The sequence below is a fragment of the Hippoglossus stenolepis genome, chromosome 7 (assembly GCF_022539355.2).
Source record: "Hippoglossus stenolepis isolate QCI-W04-F060 chromosome 7, HSTE1.2, whole genome shotgun sequence".
In the NCBI taxonomy this organism is placed as follows: domain Eukaryota; kingdom Metazoa; phylum Chordata; class Actinopteri; order Pleuronectiformes; family Pleuronectidae; genus Hippoglossus; species Hippoglossus stenolepis.
In genome coordinates, this window is record NC_061489.1 from 17,229,227 (window position 1) to 17,244,667 (window position 15,441).

General features: G+C 44.1%; 1 protein-coding gene across 2 annotated transcripts in view; it reads left to right on the plus strand.

Moving 5' to 3' along the window:
- The first annotated feature begins 3,629 nt into the window (after window positions 1-3,629).
- Window positions 3,630-15,441, plus strand: part of LOC118112375 (A disintegrin and metalloproteinase with thrombospondin motifs 2) — a 113,383-nt gene continuing 101,571 nt past the window's right edge. For both annotated transcript variants that reach the window (XM_035161631.2, XM_035161632.2), the window contains exons 1-2: window positions 3,630-3,902; window positions 5,601-6,025. In XM_035161631.2, the coding sequence (XP_035017522.2) occupies window positions 3,815-3,902; window positions 5,601-6,025 (513 nt within the window). In that variant the 5' untranslated portion in view covers window positions 3,630-3,814. The remainder of the gene's footprint in view (window positions 3,903-5,600; window positions 6,026-15,441) is intronic.

Sequence of the window (15,441 nt, forward strand, 5' to 3'; positions counted from 1 at the left end):
TGTGTGTGAGAGAGAGAAAGAGAGAGAGTGTGTGTGTGTGTGTTTCCAAACAGCCTTGTGAAGATCTTAAAACTCAGTGCCCAGGTGTGATCTCAATGCAAGATGACCTCTCATTGTAACACACACACACACACACACACACACACACACACACACACACACACACACACACACACACACACACACACACACACACACACACCTGTCTCTCCATCTAGATCTAACATCTGGATCGTCTTTGTTTAAAAATCACTTTCTAAAAATCATTTTAAAAAAGGTGGATTTGTTACACCTCCGTCCGTCTTTAGCTGCCGTTCACATATTTTTGAAGAACAAATGAAATCTGACAACTGAGCATTTTGCAGACATTGGCAATAATAACATGCTGTTTGATATTTTTGAAATCAAATTCATAATTGAAATTTATTTCGGTGATGCTAAATAGTCATCAGATTAAAATGGATTCGATTTGGTTGACTAAGTTTACGTTCGAGAATAAATTATGGCTGCAAGATTGAACAGACGTAAATTAAACTAAAATTGGCCTTCGGTAGAGCACGTGCCTCCGCCAGGGCCCAACTGTGGCCGTATAAAACCACATTAAAATCCATCTGATCTGAATTTTTATTTGTGTTTGCACAAAATTGCACACACTCATAAATACGAGCCACCTAAACAGGCCTGATCCACCCCCAAATTTAACAGGTCCTTTTTCTGTGTTACACCTCACCCCTCCACAGTATTTCATGGACCTCACTTGAGTAGTTTTTTTGCGTAATCCTGAAAACAAACGAATGCAAATGAAAAACACAGCCTCTTTGGCGAAGGAACGAATCGATGGAAAAAGGCAATCCGCTGCAGAACAGCTTTCCTCCTTTGACATTCCTGCCACTACAAGTCTATATAAGATGATTTTTCACCTGAGACAGAGGTGGACATGTTCAATCTGCTCTCGAGAGCCTCTTGTAAAAGTTCAGTGGTGATGTGACAATTGAGGAATCCCTGGAGTTCAGGAGACTATTCTTCAAATTTAAGGGCATGCTCATCACTGACTGAAGGAAAATCTGAGTCTGAGGTGAAACCATATGAACGGCGCTGTTTGTTGAATCAATCACTGGTTCTGAAAAGATATTTTCAAGTATTCATTTTAAATTCGTGCCACAGTATACTGACACAATAAACCCCAGTTTGTTCAGTGGCATTATAGCTGAGTAGAGAGGTGGGGCTCAATGTGACAAGCTGAGAAATCTGAGGATTTTCTGCTTTTCTCTCTTTTTATTTAATCGGAAATTATTATTTTTTTTTTAGTCTTGGTTTAACAAGAAACTTGATAACGTTGTAAATAAATTGATGAAATTGGAAAAAAATATTCATTAATAGGCCTTATAAAATAATGAGCGACAGACAAATAGCCCTTTTAAAACGGACTTTCTCCCATCTGTGTTAGGTGTTGACATGAATTCAGGGTTACCACTCGGTCTCTAAAAGTCTAAAATTCAATCATCTGAATTTTAGGCCTTAAAGTCTCAGATATGTTAAAAATATTACATCTTAAATACATTGAGGTTGGTCTTATTTTGATGTACATTTAATGCTTCTTTCACTGCACTTGGCATGATTTTAATTTAAGAGAAATATTTTTGGGGCCTGTACAGTTAATATCTCAGTGGACTGCAAACAAGACCAACGTGGAACTGATACTTGTGTACAAATAACAAACATGATGATACCTGATGAAACGTAACGTGGCGTTTCACGGGTTATTCTCTATTTGGCTTCTTCAGCTTTTCTTCAATTATGAAAAAAGTAATTATTTTTGTCTGATATTCCATCATATTTGATACATTTGTCATAGGTCTTTTAAAGTCTTAAATTTACTGCAAAACCCTGCAAATTATTGCAAATTCAAATCTACATTTAATGAAAATGAATTCCTTTGAATGTTTTCTAATACAAACAACGAACATGAACAATTTGTCAATGTGACACAATGCAGCAGATGGCCAAACTGCTCATGATTAATGTGATGTAGAACTGTAAGTTATTATCAATGGATAATTCTTATTATCCAACCACAAATTACACTCTTCAAATATATGTTAATTTACCTTTAATTATTATACATATTGTCAGAATTATTAAACTTTAAACTGTTAGTGTGATAGTGGCTTTACAGCTTTCCTCAAAACACTGATGCCACATATTCTAATTGTATATGTTATTATTGTTGTTATTTTTACACCAATATGCCGTGTGTGTGTTTTTTGCAGTATTATTTGTAACCAGCCTTTAAATAGACACCATTTGCACGTCTGCGGAGCTCTTTCATTGCCTGGTGTGGCTTTGAAAAGTGAAAATGGGCAGAAACCAAAGACTATAAATAAAGTCAAATCTGTTTTGAAGTTGACATCCTGCTAATTGGGACTCGACAGATTCACCCTTCATCGCTGGTTTTATCACTTCAAAGATGGTGGAAGGTGGTTATTTGTCAGGTGTCTTTATATGTTTATATCTCTGTCCCTGTTGTTATTGTTATGGTCTTATAAAAAGTAAAGAATGATGAGAAAATGCATGTAGTTTAGAGAACATCAGTTGTTGCACTGTGTTTATAAGAAAATCAGATTAGTGGTCAAGATGGTAAATGATGCTCTGAATGAGGACGGTGCAGGTTATGGAGCTTTTAAGACTCCTTGGTGTTTTTTTCCTCTGGCTTTAAATTGGACCCAAGGGCCCTGCAAGAGTGGGTGCGTTTCCAGCAGTGAGCCACACGGGGCGCTGCTGCTCAGCCTTCACTGGGACGCTTGACGGGATGTTCAGAGTTTATGCAAAGGGCTGCAGCATATGAGGGACACACACACACACACACACACACACACACACACACACATACACACACAAGCACACACCTACATACACACACACATACACACACCACACACACACACCAATCACTCACACACATACACACCAATCAATCTCACACGCACACTCTCACACACACACACTAATCACTCTCTCACACACACAAACGCACACACACACACGCACACAAACAACTCACTCACTCACAAACACACACACACACACACACACCACTCACTTACTCACACTCACTCGCACACACCTCACTGACTAACTCATCCTCACTCACTCACACACACACACACACACACACACACACTCACTCACTCATTCCACTCACACACACTCACACACTCACTCGCGCACACACACCACTCTCTCTCTCTCTCTCTCACACACACACACACACTCACGCACACACACTCACAGAAACACTCACTCAAACACACACTCACAGGAGATGTTAATTTCACTGCATGCAAGTGGAGGTGAGATGTCAGTATGAGGCCTGTCAACAGTCAGTCAGTCCGTTCTGTGTGTGTGTGCGTGTGTGTGTGCGTGTGTGTGTATGCACGCAGAGCAGAGTCGGGGAGTTGTCAGAGCACTAAGAGTGGGGGGAGCACGCGCAAATGTGTGTGTGTGTGTGTGTGTGTGTGAGAGAGAGAGAGAGAGAGAAGAGAGAGAGAAAGGAGTTGAGAGAAAGAGAGAGACATAGAGGAGGAGAGAGTGTGAGTGGGAGAGAGAGAGAGATAGAGCGAGAGAGAGAGAGAAAGAGAGAGAGAGAGAGAGAGAGAGAGGGAGGAGAGCTCCGTCTCTCCCGGTGCACTTGGCAGTCTAGTTGCGGGCTGCTGTGCTGTTGCTGTCGTGGCGTGGCTGGTCGCGCCAGGCGGGGGAACTTCACCACACTGGAGCCCGGAGTCCCACTCTCTCACCTGCGCAGTTCGGAGCTGCCATGGGTCTCTCGCCTGGATTTACTGTCCTGATCCTTCTGCCGGCCTTTCTGCTGCACACCAGCGGCCTTTACATCGCCAGTAGCGTTGGTAGGTACAGCCCGGGCAAACGTGGCCAGTGTTTATGTTGTTGTTCTCCGTGTGTCTCTCCTCCACCGGCAGGGCTCTTGCTGCGCGCTCTCACTCAGTGGGAAGTGGAGCTGAAGCGCGCACAGAGCTGCACACGCACACACACACACACACACACACTGTCCGGCTCCTGCGTGTGTTTCTTTTCTTTTTCCTGCAGTTCTTGGAAACAACATCGCAGGACGCGCTTGTAACTTCTGTGCGTCCCGCTGCGCCGCTCGCAGGGACTCCCCCCCCCCGAGGTCCCCGAGCCGCGCTGTGATGTTGCTTTCTGCCCCGTCCAGGGGATCATGTCGGCCGGGGTGTGAGAGGGCAGCAGATGCACCGGTGCACTGTCGGCCGTTTGCAGGGGAAGTGGCAGAACGGGTCCGATGCGGCCGCTGTCGCATCTGATCGATCTGTCACGGGACGCTGGAGTCGGATGTCGCCTTATCGATCGCGCGCGTTATCAGATCATTCCTCCAACATGGGAGCGCGAGATGCATCAGCAGCGTGTGTTCTGATCTGTCAGCAAACTTTCGAGATCAGATTTATAACCTAATAAAATAATATAATAATAATAATAATAATACCGAATGCACCTGCAGAGTAAATGCAAGGTGATAACACAACTGTTTCTGACTCCGATGCTCTAAGTGGACTTGGCTGTGTGTGCGTGTGTTTGTGCGTGCGTGTGTCTCTGTGTGTGTTTGTGTGTGTGTGTAGCATCTGCCTGGTCGCCTCCATAACTCACGTGTGTTGTGTTTCCACCGTCACATGTGAAAAAGAGACATGTTCCTTAAAACCGAGAAGACGTCGGATGCATGAACCGTCTTTTACAGTCAATTCCAAACATTTATCTTTTACACACAATGTGGTTATTATCTTGTCATTAAGACGCAACAATAATATCCTACTGCTGGAATGATGATGGGGCAAATGATTGCAAAGTATGTGCCAATGTGAATCATATGAATAAAGGCAGGAAGAGGGGAATGTCCGTTTCAGTCGTCCTATCAGTTTTTCTCTCTGATCGGTCGGTGTGGAGGTTATAGAAATCTTTTCTCCTGGATGGAGCAGCCTGCCGGTGAGAAAACAGCGTGAGAAAACCACAATTAGCACCTTGATCCTGTGCTGGCTTTCCGGTTGACGGTGGAAGGGCACAGGAGGTGTTGGGAGCGCAGCGCTCTGCTGAGGCTGCCGTTTGCAAACGCACTCTGCCGAGCACCAGGGTCGCTTCTGGGTTCATGGGTGGGGCTGTGTGTGTGTGTGTGAAATTTTAGTGTGAAATAATTGTGTTTTCATTTTTTTTGACTTGTAATTGTATTTCCTGTGAGGCAACTTAGAGTAAGGAGTAAGGAATAGATAATTCCATTGCATATTTGACATTTTTCTATTCCCCTTTTTTCCCTCACACTTCTTTTTTCCATCCTCCTCTCACCCTCTCTACCCATGATTCCACATTTCCTCCCCTTTCTTTCCCATGCTTCTTGTATGACGTCTTCTCTCCATCCTTTGGATTATTTTTCTGATCTTCTATTGTTCTTGCCTCCTACCCTTTCCCACATTTTCACCTCTTACTCAACAATCTTTCCATTCTCTCACCTGCTATCTCATCCTCTCCACTCCTCTCTCACCCATTACCCTCTCCCTGTCCTCCAAACTGTCCTCTTCCTGCAGACTCCCTGCAGCATGTACTGGGGGAGTATGGACTGGTGAGGCCAATCAGTGTGGACGCAGAGGGCCGCTTCCTGTCGCACGCAGTCTCGGCTGACCATATGGCAGGAGGGCAGTCCCGTAGGCGCCGGAGGAGGGAGGTAGGAGTAGGCAATGATGAGTGGGAAGGACCAAGAGGAGTCGAGGAGGACCAAGAGCCCGTGGGCCGTCAGGAAAGACTTTACTACAATGTCACCGTCTTCGGCCGGGAGTTCCACCTGCGTCTGCGCCACAATGCCAGGCTGGTGGCCCCCGGAGCCAAGATTGAGTGGCACGATGACAGCGACAGCACTCGGCACTCTGAGCCACTGCAAGACGAATGCCTGTACGTGGGTGACATCCCAGACACACCAGGAGCCACCGTGGCTATCAGCAACTGTGACGGCCTGGTGAGTGAACAAGCTGTGTTACCTGTGCTCCTATCTCTCCGGCTCATGTTCACTGTGTTTGCTGTACAGGTGTTTGTGGACGGAAGGGAGAGGAGAATCGGTGGCGAGTGTCTGAGTTTGTAGGGGAACGCTGGGTTAGAAACACGTGCAACTAAAGCGAGAGACTTTCTGTTTGACCCCAGAGCTCAAAGGTCATCTGCTCTTCTCCCTGTCGTCCTCTCAACTGGTTCTAACAGCGGGGCTGCCGTGAGAAATATCTGAGTCATGTTTTAATCCCTTTGTCCTCGGCCCCTTTCACGTTACTCATGGAAAAAGGGAGGAGTGATTATAAAAGCAGCACACTGACGTTTCACGGATAGTTTCAGTATATATGACTTCATCTCTGCACAATGCTTTCAGAATAACACAGATCCAGGTACCATAGACATGTAATAATTCAGATTGAAGTTTATTGCATTAATTAATTAATAAATAAATCAATTGATTTCTAATTAAACATTTCTGCAAATACATCCTACCCATATTTTTGAGTTTGAACTAATGAACTAACTAATGAACTAACTTAATGTTAAACTACTTGCTAATAGTTAAAGTTAAAGCTTTGTCCTTTTTTTATTTGTTCAGGTTTTTAAAAACACTTATGATTTGCCATCACAATTTACACTCCTACACCTATTTGTGTTTGTATGTAATTAACTTAAACTACTAATACTAATAATTAAACAAATTGATTTATGTTATATTTTAATATATTGCAATTTTATGTATATTTAGGTTTATCAGAGGGTTTGTGTGGTTGACTAAACAATCACGTAACCTTATAATGATTATAACAATGATAATAATAATAATAATAATAATAATAATAATAATAATAATCGTTTTTATATTAATAAAAAATGGCTCTGGTCTCTGTATCAGTTTTGCTATCAGCAGATTCGGAATTGGATCAGAACTGCAAAAAGTGAATTGGTCTATTTTTTATAAAGAGGAACAATTGAATTGAAAACCGCCATCATAAAACAACATCGTTGGTTGAGTTGGAAATGCTTTTTAATAGAGCTGATGATGAACTGAGGAAAATGAAAAGAAATGGGGGCAATTTGGGGTTCAGTATCTTGCCCATGAATTGCCCGAGGGCACTTCAACATGCCTGGAGGGGTTGGGGATCAAACCACGACCTTTCGATGAGTGGACGACCCGCACTATCTCCTGAGCCACAACCGCCCAAAACAGTTGGCGAATGACTGTTGGCAGCGGAGAGAAGTGAGATGTAGAGTGGGAAGACTGTGCACAGGATGAATGCTGCAGACAACTACCCTAGGAATAGGTGGAGGGGGCATGTGTGAGAGAAGAGCCTCAGGGCAGAGGAGAACAGTCAAGCAAATAGGAGTAAAAATGTGCAAAGGATGTGTACGGGGAATGATGAGATTAGGGGGGAGGAGGACCCCTGATTAGGAAAAGTGTTCATTAGTCAGCCACATCAACCCGCCATTGGAGCTGAGTAGCAGCAACTGGATCTGTTTAGGGTCGAGGACACTGGGGACTGAGTGAGCAGCTGAGAGAGCAGGCAGGGAGCCAGGACAGCACAGGCCTGACATGCCCACTTAGTCTGACATCAGTCAGAGGCAACTCTGCTGCTGCTGCTGCTGCTGCTGCCGCTGCAGCTCACTCCAGCGGGTCATTGCAGGGCCTAAGCAAGGAGAAGTTACTGTTGGATAGTCACAGATAACAGCTCACCGGTCAGCACTGGTCACTGGTTTGTGGAGTGGCTGACCAGACTGTCAGGCAGGCCAAGACTCACGTTGACATATTCACATGTCTGCAAGTCTGTCTTATAACAATTAACTCTCATGTACCCATATTAACAGTTCAACATTTTTTGTCCATTATATAATTGTCTATAATCCTAGAAATCCCTGCCCGATGTGACACCAGTTCAAGCACGAAATCCACAGTCCTTTCTTAAAGGTTCCTAGTGCAGGTCTGACTACCAGTAGTGCTGTGGAGCAGTGTTAGTTCAAGTGTGTGTCGCTTGTATCATTAACACAAAGACGTGCAGTCTCAAGGTTATTATCCATCGTGAGCTTATTAAACTAACTTTTACCACAGACGTGATCTCTTGATCGTGATTGGACCAAATTGGTCACTTGACACATGCAGTTGGAAGATAATAAAATGTGTTTTCCACGTAAAAGCTTCCCCTGACTTTGCCCCAACATGATTTACATGTTATAGTGTTAATTGTGTCATGAAAAACGAGTTTAGTTACAAAGTAATGAGAGTCTAACAGTGTGCTCGTGCAGTGGTGACAGCAGGGGCATCATCGCTCCATCATCGTTTATCGCCATATGAGGATATTTGTATCATGGTTTCTGATTCAGAATTGTTACACTCCTTCAGATTAACACTTATAATAGAAAAGTGAATGTGAAAACATAAGCTTCTTGGATTAATGATTGATACAAATGTTCATGTGAGTGTTGTTTTATGACAGACGTGAAAACTAATAACGTCTAATGATAGTTTAATTAACCTGCTTATTCAAAATAATAAAATAAGAATATTAGTATATCAGCAGTTGAAACGAAATAAGACAAAACATTTCAATAACCTCATTAGTGATATTCACGTATTAAATCTCCTTCTCCCCGCCCTTGAACAGCTCTTGTCATTGCTGATCAATTCTCACAACCTCCTCGGGCACGCCGAGAAATGCAGCCAAATTCTGTCGGCCTCCTCTTAGCTCTGCCCGTGTCTGCCTTTTTAAACCCTGTAGCCCACCTCCACCCCACTGTGCCCACTTCCTCAGTGACCCAGACACCTGGTTAGAGCCTCTGATGCCCCCGTGTTCCCGTTTACAGCCAAGAACATCTTGCTGGCTCTGATCCAGAGTATGTGATGACAGGAAGAAGGGAACGAGCCAAGAAAGGGGCAGACAGGGTTCAAACCAAAATACAAAAAAAAAAACTATATTCATTTACAGGCAGAGGAGGGGGAGTTAAGAGGGCAACGGGTAAAGATTTGAAGAAGCAAATAACCAAAATAAATAATGGACAAATCTTTGAATGGACAAATTACCTTTAGAGGGAATTGGATTTCTGTGACCAGAAGCTGCTGGTTAGGTCCCTGTATGGCTGAGAGGAAGATGTGCACTGTATGGTATGAGAACCTGCGAGTGTGTTGTGTCTTTGTGTGTGTGTGTGTGTGTGTATATGTGCTAAGAGGTCCTAGATGGGTGCAGGGGAAATGAAATTAAACTGCTGCTAAGACTCTGTTTGTGCGTGTTTGTGTGTTCAGAGGGCAGAATGGGGCACTGCATGATTCAAACAAGATAAAAACTCCTAAGCAGGAGGTTTCCACATCACGCAATGGTGTGCACAGTATCTTGATGTGTGTGAATATTTATTTGTGCATGTGCGCCGGGTTTGGGTGTTTAATTATCCTTGTTGTGTATTCAAATGTATACAAATCTGAGAAATGCAGGTCTCTCTGACCTCGCCGGTGGTCTCTCCCTCAGCCTCACCCACAGTGTTTGCTCAGAGATGTGGAGGCCGGTGGTTGTATTGGCCTGTTTCTGTGCACATGTGGGTGTGAGGTCAGTTGTATTCATGTGAGTGTGTCTTTTGGGGATCTCATGTGGAATGTTGTCTGTCAGCCGAGCTCCTGCACTTTTCAGACGCTTCAGAAATTTAAAATTACTGCTGTTTTTTTAATTTTCCGTCATTGTGAGATACCGAGGAAGGGAAGTGGGGACTGTCACACTTCCACAGTCAGAGAGCAGTGCTGTCAAAATCTCAGCCAGAGATGCATTCATTCTCACTCTGGAAGTTTATCAGTTTTCATCACATAAATCACTGCCACATCTCTTTGAGTTTTAGTTTTATTCTAGTTTTTTTCTAGTTTTCATCAGTGATGTAGTTATTATCTCTTCAATTCATTTTGAGGCCACAGCTGTCGTCTTCTTTGTGTATACTGTAGTTACCATGGTTACAGGTGTCACTCTGCTCTGCAGTAGTACAAACCGACTGCACCTCAGTGAGTCCAGATAGAGTTTTTTCTAATTCTGATTGTCTGTTTGAACCAAAACTGGTCCGTCAGATAAAATCTAGTACCGAAGGGCGGGGCATTAAAACAACATCGATGATAACAATATGATTTTCATCAAATGCAATGCAACAAAGGTTCAATATTCATATTTAATTAAATTTAAATGGGCACATTGAGGAGTTAAAACACATGATTCACTGACCTCAGACTTTTAAAACGATTTTCAGCTTTTTTAATTTAAATCCACAACCTTCACTGAGCAAAAATCGATAATGTGATATGATCATTATGATAATTATTGATATGGACTGAAATTAAATTCTTTTTCATATATTCTTTGGCCATATTGTCGAACCTTACTCCAAATATTACTGCAGCTGCTCGTGCTCTGTCCACTGCAGAGCAGAGAGTTATTCAGAGGCCGCATTCACCCAGTTTTTTATTAAAATTAAAGTTTATTTATGCCTGGCTTTAGTTTGAGAGGTGACACGATATCATCAGATAACATGTTCGTTGTTCTGGAGCTCACTGGAATTCCTGGAATTTACTAACACCACTTGATAAAAATGAAAGATATCAAACTCAAATTAATGTTAATCCACAACGTTTAAGATTAGCAAAGTGACATCAGTTTACCTTTTAAAAACTGTCCCCGTGTTGCCTGCATGTTCTTGCAGTTTGGTCTGTTGCTGCCTAGATTGTTGATGGATTAATCTATAAATCTCCTTATTCCTAGAACAGAAAAATCACTATCGGACACATACTGTGTAACTTTGCAAGGCGTTTCTTAATAACGACAGTGCAATAGGTCAAGTGACCAAATCATATTGTGAACAGCAGAGCAAACCTGTGTGCTCCAAAAGATTCATGGTTTATATCTAAATAAGTCCAGTTGTCTGTCTTTTACTTTTTTGTATTTGATGACAAAAAAATGTAGCACATTTTGTCATAGTTCTCATTTTCAAATATTTCTTTTTTTTCATCACAGTTGTCATGATAGCTACATTAACACCGCATGTCGGCCCCTGTTAGGCTCCTCCCTCAGCCAGCCAGTAGTCTTATCTTGGAAGTAGCCAAAAGTGAGTGGAACAGAGATGAATGCTCAGCACGCACCAATGTGACCCAGCAGAAGTTTAAAAAGAGCACCGGCAAAGTAAAAGATGGATCTTGAATAGATGATCTTCAGAAAAATGCTAAAAGTAAAATTAAAACAAATGGATAGTGGAAACTTTTAAATTCAATAAAAAGGTTTTTGAAGAAAAAGATGCATAAAAATGTAACAAATAATATTGTTTGACAATCGTAAATAGTTGTAGTGTTGCAGGATGAGAAAGATGCACGTTGTACTCCTCCTGCTGAAGAGCTGCACATTCTGAAATCTGTCTCTTTAGTCTGAGGCCTCCAGTCTTCCAGATGGGCCACAGCGCCTGAGATAATAAGTGGGTTCTGACAAATGGCAGGGTGCCTTCGGGTTACCGTGGGAAGAGAGGGTCACGCAGGTCTATGGAGCCAATGGGTGTGCACGCAGGCCAGAAGTGAAACCCAGTGATCTTTATGTGTGCAACGGAGGAAGTGTGCTATCTGTCATCTCGGGGTTGGCGCTTAAAATCCAGGTGGATGCACACCTGGATGAGAAGGCACGTGTTGCCACAGCACACTGTGTGGGAAACATGTGGTCCGACACACACGATCACACACACACACAGACCTGGTTGCATGGACAGACAGCGTCCCTGAAGACAGAGCTCCCCTGAACTATCTTTACCTCGCTCCATGACAAAAAGCCTCGCACACATTTCTCTCACCGTCTCCACCCCTCGCTTCTCTCGCTCTTTCCTCTCGCTCCGTATCTCCCTGTTCCTTGGCCAGCAGCAGTAGCAGCAGGCAGGAGAGCTCTCCTAATGATGGTATTGAAAGAGTCAGGAAAATGACAGAGAAAGAGAAAGAAAAAGAATGTGGCAGACAGCGTTTTGCTCCCCAACACCCACAGATTCTCAGCTCTGGCGAAAAAGAAAAGAAAAGAAAAGAAAGAGACAGCAAGAGACGGTGCTCCTTTAGTGATCAGCCTTTGTCTGTTTTTAGCAGCAGCTCTTCTCCAGAGCATTTGATCAGACAAGTGGTGTTGAGGGTTAACGGTGTTGCCCGCTGTCTGTGCGGAAAAAAGTTTTCGAGCCAAGAAGCGAGATGTTCGAACCAGGAGACGTCTTGTACTTGTTATCTGTAAAATTTGAAGATCCTCTTTTGTTGGCAGGTAATTAGACTCGATTCCTATGCTGGTGTTGCCCTTTGTATATTCTGATATGCCATATTTATGTATGGCTGTGTGCCTCAGTCTGTGCATGTGTGTTGTTAGTGCACAGCGGGAAACGCTCCAACGTGCTGCTGTTGTTTTGTTGCTTTCATTGAAAAGAATCCGACATCAGCAGCAAGGAGAAATGCCAAGGCACTGACAGGCAGTTTTATTTCTTTCTTTCCTGTGGGTGGGTGCTCGGAGGTAGCATGATGGCGTTGTTATTGTAATATGACTAAAATTAGAAAGATTGTAAAGTTGCTAAACATCACAAAGCCATTAAACACAGACACACACACACACACACACACACACTGTGCCAGCGGAAAGCTTAATCATGTGCGAGTGTGTTGACAGTGGGGCAGGCCAATCACAATAATAGCCCCACAACTACACTAAATACCAGCGACACGGACACTTGCGCCAGCCATGCCCCTGGAATACGCTCAGTCATTACCGCCACATTAGGAGTCAATAGAGATGGCCGCCCTGGGCTGAACCAAGCCATCCATCCATCCATCCAGCCAGCCCGGCAGTTAAGCTTGGTCAGGCGTGGCAGCTCTCCGGGCCCTACAGCGTGTTATTCCACCGCGGGTCACACGATAAGCAGCTCTCAACAGTAATCAGCTCAAATTGAAATGATGACATCAATTACAGCACGGCGCACAGCTGTTATTGACCCCAGCCCTCACTGGCTGTATAGAGAAGGCTGTGTGTGTGTAGAGAGAGAGAAAAAAAAAACCAGTGGAGGGGTGAGGGTGGAGGAGGAACTGCAGGGCTGCAGAGAGGGCCGGGTGTCGAGAGGCCAGACTGCTGAGGCATGGTATGAATGGAGAGACCGACAGCGCGCGAGAGAGAGAGAGAGAGAGAGAGAGAGAGAGAGACGTGTTCTCGGTATCTGATTGCAGGTTCCACCCCGCAGTGTAGCTCCACTCAAACACACAATTACTCAATCGAGAGCTATTATCAGACAGAGAGAGAGAAATAGAGGAAGAGAGGGAGTCAGACAGAGCTTTCCCATTCTGAGGAACGCTGCACCGAGCAAAAGAGTGCTTTTACCAGAGCTGTGATTACTGCCACTCACTCAGTGCACTTAACCAGCTCCCTTGCCTCTCTTTCCTCTCGCTCTCTGTCACTCACAGAGTGCTGGCTCAGAGCACACGCTTTGTTTGAGTGGCTGAAATAACAGGATTCACGTTGAGGGGAGACAGCAGTGGAACCCCGATGATTACAGGGAAACACCTCTTTATGTCATGATTACAGGTTATTTTGATCTGATACTGTAATCGGCTGAATCACAGCGGAGATTTGTACCTGGACTGTCACAGTGAAACGTGGGTGTCGAGCCTCCTCTGATGTCATCGAGACTTTACTATATTTATACGAGCGATGACCAGTGAATAGTCTGCGTATTTAAATGCAGTCGTTATTTTTACAAGGTGTGTCACAAGCAGCCAGTCACAAGCTCACATGATGAAAATGGCCAACAGCCGTGCACATTTCCAGGGACAGGGGCACTTCCCCAGATTTCAGCTGTGGCCAGTGCCCCCCCCCCCCCAAAATATGAATGGGCAAAGCACATTTCAAGGTCAGAATAAAGCAATCTAACCCACTAGGTCCGGCACATTTTGCAGAAGAAGGCATCAGAAGCAGCTGTGATGTTGCAGGGACATGAATATAATAAAATCTGTGAAGTCCAGATCAGCCAGGGCAGTAACACCCAAAATGGAAACGACATTATTCTGCAGAATCAATGGGAATAAAATAAGTAATAAAGTAGAAAATAGACGAGGCCTTGTTGGACAATTTTTCTTTCACTCCCAGTCGCCAGCACTGCGCCTGTCAGTGAGTCAATCAGTCAGTCAGTCAGCCCTGCAGGCCGCAGGGTCGTGCAGGGAACTGATCGATGCGAGCCACATCAGCAGTTCTCTAGCTAACAGGCCCCAGCAGCCTCTTTGGTTGATCTTGGAAACAGGGCAGGACATCCTACTCCTCATGTTCCAGCACCTTATCAAGCCCTTCAGCCGGCCTGCCCACCACTGACCCCGGCCCACGTCCCCCCGCAGACGTGCTGTTTGACCCCCCCAGCCACCGCACGCAGGTGGCTCTGCATACTCTCAAAGTTTCCACCCGTCTGAACGTTTTCCCCCAAATAACCCTGACAGACAAAAACACAACATGAGAGAGAGGAAGAGACCGAAAGGAGGAAGCGTAGGGAGGGAGGTTAGATGGAGGAAAACAAGAGTAACACGTAGGGGGAGGGAGGCAGAGTGAGGTGGAATCTCAATGTGCCCAAACCTGAGAACAACAGCAACATCTTAACTGTCACCACCTGCTCCGCGCATGAAGAATTTTCTTTTTATTGTCTCTTCGTCTAAACTGAAGTGACTTCCCTGGATTTAGAGAACACTCTGTCAATTGTTTTCACTGCACAAGTGCATAATTGAACCCCCCCCCCCCCTTTACTGTCTAAGAATATGTGTACATTTTACCCTAGCTTGATCTAATTACTTGTATTTGTTCTTCCTCTGGGTTGATTTGTTTAGCTGTCTGGTTTGTGTTTTCTGTTTGCATGTTCCTCATTGGAGCAGAGGCTGCCTGTCTGTCTGCACATACAGTATCAAGGGTTGGAAATCATTTTCCTTGCTGCAGCTAAGCAGCAAGAATCGCACCTCATAACAGAAACTCACACCCTCCTCATCCTACTAAGGCTGCCTTTTTAGTTTTTATGCAATAGAGAAATAATCACCTTTTCTCTCCTTGTGTATTGTGTTTGGGGATTTTTGCCAGTGCACAAGGACCATGGGAATTGTTAGTGTACCAGCGCATGTACTATATTATATAATAATATATTGTATTCTAATAACTGACTCTGTGGGGGCTGGAGTGAAGCAGCAGATACAAAGAAACACATCTTGCACTTTGATCACTGTGACTGATCGTCTGCCAGTGTGTACAAGGAAGGCTTTGGATACTGCCTTACAATTATATAATCTGTTTGCTAAGATCTAATGGAGACTTTGAGATGACCTTTCCCATGTATAGCTCTGTGAGATTCAGTTACTGTAGAGTCTGG